General features: G+C 46.7%; 1 protein-coding gene across 1 annotated transcript; it reads right to left on the bottom strand.

The window, feature by feature from the left end:
* Window positions 1-784: 784 nt before the first annotated feature.
* Window positions 785-9,395, bottom strand: Hif1an (hypoxia inducible factor 1 alpha subunit inhibitor). Its single transcript, XM_004631436.3, has 8 exons — window positions 9,183-9,395; window positions 8,744-8,994; window positions 6,377-6,525; window positions 3,477-3,622; window positions 2,709-2,815; window positions 2,218-2,281; window positions 1,871-1,981; window positions 785-1,095 (listed from the first exon to the last, which is right to left on the bottom strand). The coding sequence occupies exons 1-8, from the start codon at window positions 9,351-9,353 to the stop codon at window positions 1,051-1,053; spliced, it is 1,044 nt and encodes a 347-aa protein (XP_004631493.1). The 5' UTR covers window positions 9,354-9,395; the 3' UTR covers window positions 785-1,050.
* Between the last annotated feature and the right edge of the window lie 1,420 nt (window positions 9,396-10,815).

Genomic DNA, 10,815 nt, shown 5'->3' with positions numbered 1-10,815 from the left:
CCCAGTCAGGAGGGCACAAGGCCTGGAGGCTAGAGCCAGTCAGCCTCAGGCAGGTTGCACTGAGACCTGACCAACATATGATGGCTAAAATCCAAGTTAAAAAGCTGTACGCTAAGTCAGGCAGTACTTCAGGGGTCACACTGCAGCGTCACACTGGACAAGGCAAGCAGTGGGGAACCCTGGTAAGCAGGGAGGCTGGCTGGTATGGACACACACACACCACTGCACAAATGCAGTGGCTTGAGAGCCTAGAGAAGCCACAGCTAGGGGAACTCCCTTGATATCCAGCACACAGGCAAAGGCTGGCATTGAAAGAGAAAAGCTGTATGTTTCTCTAATTTGGAACATATGCACAATACTTGGTTCATATGTTCCAAGGTTCCTCTCTATGTATGGCTTGATCTTTTAGGTCCCAGATGGAAGCTATCTTATTCTCTCCCACTGGAAGGCCATCTAGGCTCTCCAAGGTAAGCCTTTACAATCTGCCTAGCAGAGTCCTGGTAACCATGCCTACCTGGCTTGGAGCCCAGCTCTGCGGAAGCTGGTGGAGGACACACTGACCTAATGGTTAGAAAGGCTGGGGCCCTGCAGCCCAGGTGTAGTGGGGTCTAAGAGCATCTCCTCTTTCTCAGGCTGAGGCACTGAGGTTGTAGGAGACGGGACAAACAGCCAGGGTGATACCCTGGCCCAGAAGGAGGGAACAAGGAACAGACACGTGTGTGCATGCATGCACACACAGCCCAAAGGTGACACAACTTAACACACAGATACGATGACAACCAGAAGCTGGAACTCCACGCACTGAATGCAGGACTTTGGGGGTCAGGGAGGGAAGGTGCTGGGGCCCCAGAGGCAAGGGTGAGAAGTCCCTCCACGCAGGAGTAGTGTGACCACTCTGCCTTGCCCTAAACACCTGGCTCTAGGGCCATGGCAAGAGTCCAGTCCATTAAGTGCAGTGTGCAATACTAGTGCTTGGAGTCTCCTGTCCTCATCAACGAAGCCATGTGGACGGGACAAGTCACCTGGCAGGAGGCATTGACCACCGGCAGGTTAGTTGTATCGGCCCTTGATCATTGTGTTCAACAAAGGCCCCACCTGTAAAGAGACATGAGGAACCAGTCAGAACTCCTGCTCTACCCTGGAATTGGACTCAATGTACCTAGAGACATTCAGTGTCTAGCCAAAGATAAGGACGAAACAGTCACTCAATCTTATAAACCCTCTAATCCATGTTCTTCCTGAAGGTCAACACAATGTTCTGGAGCATGATTCCTCCTTAGTGGGGCAGGGGTGGCGGTTTCATCTTGTACTACCTTCCCTCTCACAATACCCACTATGTGCAAGCAGCACCAAAAAGACAGGTTGGTGGAGCTCACCAGCTCTCACACCCAAGAGTGTCTGCATGTTTCTCCAGTATCCTCAAGGAATGTCAAGGGCCTTAACAACAGGCCACCTGCAAATTGGGTCCAGTGCCATCTCCTGATCTCAAAGGCACCTGTGGATGCTGAAGAGAAAGCAAAAATATTTCTAATATAAATCTCCCCCATTTACCCAATGGGCCAGTGGTGCACCTGCGTGGCAAGGTCTCAGCACTACCTAGAGCATCCCTGGCTCAGCTGAGACAGAACACAAGGAGACGCTTTACTGAATGCTTCTTATTCTGAAAAATCCCCTCGGGGTCCCCAGCTGGCACATAAGCCTCATGGGGAACATTACTACTAGCATGGAACAGATTATAATTGATCCACCAGTCAAGCCCAGCTCTCAGAGAAAACAAGGATTTTCTAAACATACCCATAGCCTATATGGAGAGGACATCAGACACTGAGACAAAAGAGCCATGAAGGGTGCCACACTCACTCTGACTTACCTCTTGTGGGTTCCCTAAGGCCTCTCCAAGCATCTTCTCAATATTTCTCATTATGGCTACTTTCTGGTGAGCTTTGAGAGGATATTCAATTCTCTTAGGGGTGGGAGCCCCCTACAAAGGAAGCAGGACAGGCAATGCCTTCAGTAGGATTCAGTGTCAGTCTACTGCTTCCAGTTCCTTCTCCCTTCTAAGAAACTGATTCAACCCTTTCCCTCTTCATCTTCCCCTAGAGATCCTGGAATCACTTTTGGGGATGGCCAGCTATCCCAACTCAGCCAAAATCACTACATTTACTCCACTGCACCCCCAGTTCTAGGTCAATCAATCAAACAAGGAAACACATTCACCTTGTACCAGAAGTTCACAGTGATGGTAATCCCCCCATTTAATAATGACTCTATATGATGCCACCTACAAGAGAACAAAGAAGCTCCTGGTCACTTGTCACAGGGGGTAACAGAAAGCTAAGCAGAAGACAAGGCAAATAGTGAAGACAGTACCTTTATGCTCATCCTGCAAAATACACACGGGGTACATCTGAATTAACCTTGCCGTACGCATTTTCAATTTTGTCTCAAGACTGGGACACAAGATTTTCTAGGGAATGAGAAACAAAGTTCCCAGAGGGGAGCCGGTGAGATAGCTCAGCAGACTAAGCACCTGCTTAGGCAAGTGCAGGGACCAGGCGTGGCAGTGCACACCTATAATCCCAGTGCTGGGGAGGCTGAAAACAGGAGGATCACTGTGAGTCCAAGCTGCGTAGTGAGACCCTGTACCAAATACCTAAAAAAAGAAAAAGGAAGTTCCCAGACAGCCTAACCCACAGCCGCCTCCTTACCAGTACATTGGGATGTAGAGAACATCACCAGGGCCAACCACTGTTTCATAACCAACCACCTTTTGGAAATTGGGAAATCTCTCATAGTCAGGATTATCAAAGTCCACCTAAGAGATGTAAGAAAAAGAAGAAGGTCAATCGCCAGACTGCTACCAAAACCACGATGTACTAGCTACCTTTGCACATCCCTCTAGGGGAACAAAACGAGGCATTTAGACTTGAGTGCTGAGAGTCAAAGGCTTCGGTGTGCCCAACGTCCGAAGACTGCTCAAAGGCTAAGAAATCAGAACTCATCCATCCCGCAAACCCTCAGCAACTCTGCTCCCAGAACAAGTTCTAATCAACAGAGTCCTCCGAAAGAATATCTCTTGCTGACTGTGGAGTCAAATAAGTGCCTCACTTAAATCCAGGAAATACAAATGACATATCTCTTTTATTTACCATATCAAAAACAGCATACATGACAACAAAAATCAATGATGAAATCCAATGGAAACATACATGTTTTGTTCACAAGCCTGTAAAATGAGTCCATCAGCTTCAGTGACATCTGCTCCTGAGAAGCAGCTCTTTGGGCTGTCTACTGGGTCACCTGAGGAGCCTGGAATATGATGTGAGCTACACTGGGAAATCATCCTCGGGGCTTGTCTAGAAGGTAGCAACCTGTGATCCAAATCTGGCCTAGCACCACAGGAAAGGGGAACAATGCTCTCAAAGACATTCCTAGAATTTGGAGTTCTACACCCTTCTTCAGCCACACAAGCTCACCTGGCTCTGTCTGTCACATGGGTGGTGGACAGGGTATGGATAGAGGCACTCAAACTGATCTGGCGAGAATAAGATGCATCGCTTATGACCTTTTATCTGAGCAAAGAAGTTCTGTTGTTCATCATAGTGAGCAGGCGTCACATTTCCTGTACGAAGAAAAACATTTCCTTATCCAAAGTACACTCGTCCCTCACTTATATGGAGGTTGCGTTCCAGACACCCGCAATAAGTGAAAATAAGTGAAGCAGCAATGTTCATACTTATTTTTTTAAATCTTTTATGCATGTATTTGGTACACGGTCTCACTACATGTCTCAGACTTGTAGTGATCCTACAATCTCAGACTCTCCAGTGCTGGGATTACAGGTATGTGCCACAATGCCCAGTTTTGGTGGCTGGCTTGGCTTCGGGCCAGCATGGCATGTGGTACCAAGGACTGAACCCAGGTCCTTGCATTTGCCAGGTAGGTGCTTAGACCACCAAGCTATCTCCATGGCCCTGTATTTATTTTCATGTTTATATATATTTTAAGGCTTTATAAACCCTTCCCAAATTATAAACCTTTCCACTTTTAAAAGTACTTCTAATGTTCTTTTTTTCTTTCTTTTTTTTTTTTTTTAGTGGAACCAGGGACTGAACTCAGACCCTTGCGCTTGCTAGGGAAACGCTTTTTCCACTGAGCCATCTCCCCAGCCCCTCTAATGTTCTTAACTATTTTCTAAACTCATAAACCTATGTAATTTTAAAAACATATGCATACTGTACAATCCTGCAAAATCCTGTGATACAGCAAAAAATCAGCAATAGTTTCATGTTTTGAAAATCCGCAAAACAGTGAGTCTGTGAAAGTCAAACTGTGAAATAGCAATGGACTACTGTAGTGCCTCTGCAGCACAGGTTAAGCAGTCCTAGAAAGGAAGCCCAGCATGCCCTACCAGCTGAGGGCTTGAAATCAAATTTTAGGCAGAATCAGAAATATTACAATTACAACTCTTAGCAAAGTAAGCATTTTTTTTTTTTTTTGTGGAACCGGGGATTGAACTCAGATCCTTGTGTTTGCCGGTCAAGCACTTATCCTACTGAGCCATCTCCCTGGCCCAATTATTTTTATTTGAGACAAGGTCTTGCTACCTAGTTCAGGTTGGCCTTAAACTCACTATGTAGCCTAGGACGGCCTGAAACTCAGTGATCCTCCTGTCTCAGCCTCCTGAGTGTTGGGATCATAGGCCCAGCTTAAATGTTACATTTTTATGGGCAGTAAGTATAGCAACTGTCATCGGAAAGGGTCCATGACCAGCTAGCAGAGTACAATGGACTTTCCTAAATGGTGGCTGTTATCCTTACTGGAATTAAGCACACAAAATGGATTAAGTCTGGCAGGGGAAGATACTATGTATACTTATATTTTTCTTGACTGTGAAAAGAATTCCAGGAAAGAAAAGTACAAATGACTTTTTCTCACAATGAACATATTATCTTGAGTTAACCAGTCATTTGAAGTTGGGTGAATATGCCCTTGTTTTGTGTAGCTCTCCTGGAGCCCAAGATTTTCAACTTTTGCTCCTGTTTTGCCACAGCTGTGGGATACAGCACTTCTCAAAGCAACATGGGACTCACTGGAGCCATTGGCTCTGGCTAGAGGGAAACTTGTATCACAAAGGGAGTGCTGTGTAATTTAAGTAAGTTTAACACATTCATGCTTCCTTGATTTAGTTGTGCCCTAGGATATGGTCCATCTCATTTTTGTGTAACTAAGGCCACATCTATGTCCTCCGCACACTTCTGCAGGCCATGGAGTTTAGAAAACCTTCCCCAGCCCTCCTGGGTGTGCCAGGAAAGCCTCTTTCTTAAGTGCGGAGAGCATATGTACATCTTCAAAAGAGAGTGTTTTCTACTTCTACCTGCAGGATCCAACTTCGTGCTACAGGAAAAGGAAGCAACAAAGAAAGTCAGACCCAAAGAAACCAGAACCGGCTTCTTCCTGGTAGGTCAACCATGCACTGGCTTCAAAGGGCAGGTTAACTGTCAACTCCTCGGCTACACTGCTGGAAAACTTTTTTTGTATGTAGTGCAGGGTCTACAAGGTCTCACTACACAGATTGGACTTGTAGCGATTCTCCTGTTTTCAGTTCCCCAAGCCCTGGGATTACAGGTGCGTGCCACCATGCCCAGTCTCAATCACTGTCTCAGAATGCCCTGGGGACAGGGCCAGCAAAGCAGGAGAGTGGGAGCTAAGAGGTGTAGGAGGGACTTACAGTCACATACCTACTTAGACCTTTTGGGTTTTGAGCACCACACATATTTAACCTATTTAAAACATCAGGTCGGATCTGTAAGTTTTCCTTTTTACCAGGATGCAAATCTGAATAGAGACAAATACAATACAGAGCAGTAGCATTTCAGAGGGGCCCTCACACAGCAGTTGAGAAAGAGGGAAATTTTTTTAGAGTGCATGAAAGTAACTGAACTTCCATTACCTCATTTCATCCTCAGTTATCCATGAGATACTATCTGCTTTCTTCTGCAAACGAGAAAGCTAATACTTTAAAAAGCCTAGTGACTCACTCAGTCAAGGAGCTAACAAGGTACAGAGACAAAAATGGAAGTCAAGTTTGTGTGACTCCAGGGCCGGTGAGATAGCTCAGTGGATTAAGCACCTGCTTAGGCAAGCGCAGGACTGGAGTTTCATTGGGTACCATGTGCCACACCAGCCCAGCCCCCAGGCGCTCTGCCCTGACCCCTGAGACCTGGTGTGGTGGTGCACACCTGTAATCCCAGCACTGGGGAGGCTGAAATAGAAGGATCACTAGCGTTCGAGCTGCATAGTGAGTCCCTGTACCATATACATTAAATAAAGTTGTGTGACTCCAAGCCATGCTGCTTTCTGAAAGATTTCTTACCTTCCATGCCAATGAGCAGCAGGTTAGAGGTCAGCTGTCCCCAGCCACGCTTTCCCTGTTGCTTATTAATCCAGTTCCAGTTAAAACCCAAAAAGTCCATGACAATTTTCCTGCCCACGGTGTCATTGAGAGTTTGCTGTAGATACAACCTATATTCCCCAAAAAGAAAATTCCATCAATGCATGCACACGTAGCCCCTGACATGAACTCCTCACATCTGGAAATACTCAAATCCACATCAGCATCTTCCATAGAAAATATAAATCTCCCACAGCTATAGTCATGTACATTTGTAATGAACATGAATTATCATAGAAGTAATTTTTTCTTTTTTGAGATAGGGTCACACTATGATGCTCAGGCTAGTGAACTTCTACCCTAGCCTATCAAGTTGCTGCGACCACAAGAGCATACCACCATACCATCTCAGAACTGAAATTTTTTTATTCCACTTTTGAGACAGGTCTCACTAAGTAATTCAGGCTGGCCTCCTGCCTCAGGCTTCTCTAGCCTCAAGCTCCAATGGTGGGATACAGGCACGTACCATCATGCCCAGCTGAAAACTGAAGTCTTATCTATCCTTCCCTGAACGCTATGCAATACTAAAATTAAAGAAGTGATTCCCTGAGTTCAATCCCCGGTTTCGCAAAAAAGAAAAAAAAGACGTGATTTTCATCCTTCTAGGTCACAGGATAAACCCATAAGAATCCAAAATTCTCCACAAAAATGGACATACAGAATTTCCACATAATTTCATAGCCAGCAAAAGCCTAGAATAACGAACTAGCCTTGCTCCAGACTCTCAAGGCCTGACACACCTCCTTTGGCCCTCAATGGCCACTGTCACAGATTGTAACCTTGTTCATCCACCAAAAGCTAATCTTTTGGTCTTTCCTCACAGAGGAATTAGTCTTCCATGTCTGCTTAGTGCCAGGCTTATTTCACTTACTTTGGCCAATGAAATACCCATGGAAGTGAACTGTGTTTCCAACTGCCTTATTTTTTGTGGCGCTGGTGACCAAACCCATACTAGGCAAGTATACTACTATTACACTGCATCTCCAGGCATTTTAACTTTTTATTTTGAGATAGGATCTCACTGCCCAGGCTTGAATTTGCAATCTTTCAGTCTCAGACTACCCAAGTAGCTGGATCCCAGGTGCATGCCACTGGCTTCCAACCCTAACTTTAATAAACAGTCCACACTTCCCCTTTTTCCCTCTTGTCAAAACAAATAAAAAGTTGCAGATAGTAGCTACTAGAACAAAAGGTTGATTCTAAAAGGAAAAGGATGACATGACCAACTTGAACTACAAATCTTGGTTAAATTGGAAACACTATCTACATGGAACCCTCAAGACTTGAATGGAACAGTTGGACTCTCCTTAGGATTAATTATATACATATAAATTTTGTAAGTAACTTTGAATCTGGGACACTCCCCAAGCACAAATATCAAGTATTCGGTGAAAGAAATTCCCAAGAAGCAACATTATGTAGCACAGGACTCAATGCTCAATGCTGTCTGGGTCTACACAAGGGCTGCCCTCATAAACAGGGCTAAAAGCAGAAAAGAAAAAACCATCCTCTCAAGTGCATCTTGTGTTTGCTATCCCTGGTACATCACAGAACAGCAAAAACCCCATCTTCAGTCTAATCTGATCTTTCCTAGCTAGGCTAGAAGATCCCAATATCCTTTAACCGAAATCACAACTACACAACTTCTCAACTTGTTTATTTATTTATTTATTTATTTATTTTTGCGGAACCGGGGATTGAACTCAGATCCTTGCGTTTGCCAATCAAGCGCTTATCCTACTGAGCCATCTCCCCAGCCCCACAACTTCTCAATTTAAACTGCCCCTAGCACTCCAATACTCTAGAACAAAGGCTGCAAATTGGCAATCTAAGAGCAACATCCAGCGACAGACATTTACTGTTTGGTTTCCCCGCTGTTTTTAAAAAAATACCTGACCTGGACAAGATAACACATCTGGGATCTCAGCACTTGGGATGGTGAGGCAGGGGGACTTGCCCAAAGTTCAAGGACAGCCCGGACTACACAGCAAGACTGTCTCAATGCCCGCCCTGTCCCCCATGTGTGAAATTCATAGCTGTCCTTTATACAACTCAAAACATTTTAAACAATTCCTCATCTTGAGCTACTTTGGGAAAATCAAAGTGCCTAATAACCCTTGACTGCCATCTAAAATAGAATAAGCAGACTTCACCCTTTGGAGAAGAGTAGACAGTTCGTGCAGCAGGAATTCAGAAATGCAAGACATCAATCCTGCTCATCCAATTCTGCCCACTCCTTAAAAATGGATGCTCCTAAATCAAACGAAAAGCCAAGACTTGGGCACTGACCTGTCTTCCCCTCCTTGCTGCTGTATATCTTGAAGTTTCTCGACAAACTCATGAAATTTCATTTCCTCTCTGTTGGACCTCGGCTTAAAGTTCTGGAAATTAGCCATCTTCTTCTCGTCATAGTACAAGAACTTGTGAGTGCTGGCACTGTACACAGAGAAGTCTCCGTTGCCAATGTTCTCTTGCAGGTACTCAAGGTCCCACTTCAGGGCAGGATACACAAGATTTGTGTCGGTCAGCACCACAGGCTCCTGGGCGAAAAGCAAAGGAACTAGCTCTAGGAAGCTGGCTTCTCCTCTTACGGGTCCACCTTCGCAACACTGCCGTCAGCAGCGCGAAGTCCTCGCCCTCACTGTCGCCCGCCTCCCCTCCCGGGCGCCCCGGCCCGGCTCGAGCGCCGCCGCCGAGCTCGCCCCGGCCCAGCCCCGCCCCGCCCCACCTCGTTCTCGATGAGTTCCTCCGCCCGGGGGTCGCTCTGGCTCAGACGCGGGATGGGGCGCGTCTGGAAGCCGTAGCTGCGCAGCTGGGACTCATCCCAGGCGGGGCCCGGCGCCTCGGCCTCCTCCCGGGTCTCCGCAGCGTCAGAGGCCGCGGCCGCCGCCGCCGCCATCTCCGCCGCTGGGACACCCCTCCGGAAGCGGAAGCCCCGCCCGTGCCGAGCGCGCGCCGCGGAAACCATAGAGAGGAGCGGGAGAGAGCGGCGCGGACGCGCTCGAACGCAGGACCGAGACTTCGCTGCGCCCCCTGCTGGGGCCTGCAGCCCACGTCCCGGGCGCCCTCGCTTCTGGCCAGCGCGGCGCGCGCTCCCGGCTCCTGGCGCCCAGGCGGAGCAGCAGCGTGATGCGGGTTGGACATACTGAAGGAAGTCGGGAGAAGAAGCGGTTATCACACCGATGGATGTTAGACAAAGGGGCTCTGAAGGCCGAGGCAAAGATGTAAGGAAGTTAAATTCAAAATCAAGAGACGAGCTGGTGTGCCAGGTTCGAGTTAAATAGGAGACCGAGAGCAGAACAGGTTAAAATTGAGAGCCCCTCAGCAGCTGGGCCGGCGGCCGCTCCGCCGCTCTGCACGCAGGGAGGCGCTACGCAAGGTGTGACTGCTCTCTTAGCGCGAAAAGCCCCATTCTGGTCTGCAGGTAAGATGGGGCGGGGTCTGCGAAGTTCTGCGAGACAAGAACAGCCTTATGGGACTGGATAGAACGAAGTATTGGCTGCGGAATTTGGATGCATCTCCTTTGCGGAAAGCAGTCAAGGCCGGGGTACTCTTTTGGCCTTAGTAATTTTTCGCAGTCCTAGAACATTTTTAACTGCTGACTGTGCTTATAGGAATTAGGTTAGGGAGGGAGACACTCAGTTACTCCTTGCTAAACAGCCTTGAGCAGAGGGTAAGAACACATGCTTTAAAGTAGACAACAGGAAGCATAAAGGAACCTAATAGTTTTCCATAGTTACAGCACAAAATTCAGTTGACCCATTACACTGCGCGTGATGGAGCACCTGTCATCTCAGCTACTCACCGTCTACAACAGGAGATTAAATAAAAAGTAAAATCAAGGAAGGTGTTTTTGTTTTATGTTGTTTTGTTTTAAGCGTCTTTTGAGTTTTCTGTCAGGCACCATCTCCCCTGCTTGTATATATTCTTGCCATGAGACTAGTATGAGTATGGGCAGTCTACATTTTCAAACAATCCGTCTTGGTTATAAAAGTCCATATCAAAAAAAAAACAAACAAAACCACATCGATCGCCTTTATTGGTTATTTAGACAATTCTTATGGCTGGCTGTGAGTCAGAATTCTTAGATGGATCCCAATTTTGCACTCCATGGTGTAGTTACCCTATATAAGTCTCTCCCTTAAATAACAGTAGGACTTGCGAATGTGATAGAGTAGCACTCCTGCAGTCAGAGTATTGTAGGCAGCCGAGTTAGACAGAAATATTATAGGCAGTTAGACAGGGCCAGGCCCTCAAGGAGACAAGATGGAAGACAAGGTGACTTTGCAACTTGGAAGAGACAGACACTCCCATATGGGCCACACCTCAAGACCAAGACAAAAAGAGGAAGCACAGCTACA

Source organism: Octodon degus, unplaced genomic scaffold (assembly GCF_000260255.1).
Source record: "Octodon degus isolate 3935 unplaced genomic scaffold, OctDeg1.0 scaffold00042, whole genome shotgun sequence".
Classification (NCBI taxonomy): domain Eukaryota; kingdom Metazoa; phylum Chordata; class Mammalia; order Rodentia; family Octodontidae; genus Octodon; species Octodon degus.
The sequence above is the reverse complement of the archived record's forward strand: the minus strand, read 5'-3'. Positions and strand labels throughout refer to the sequence as shown.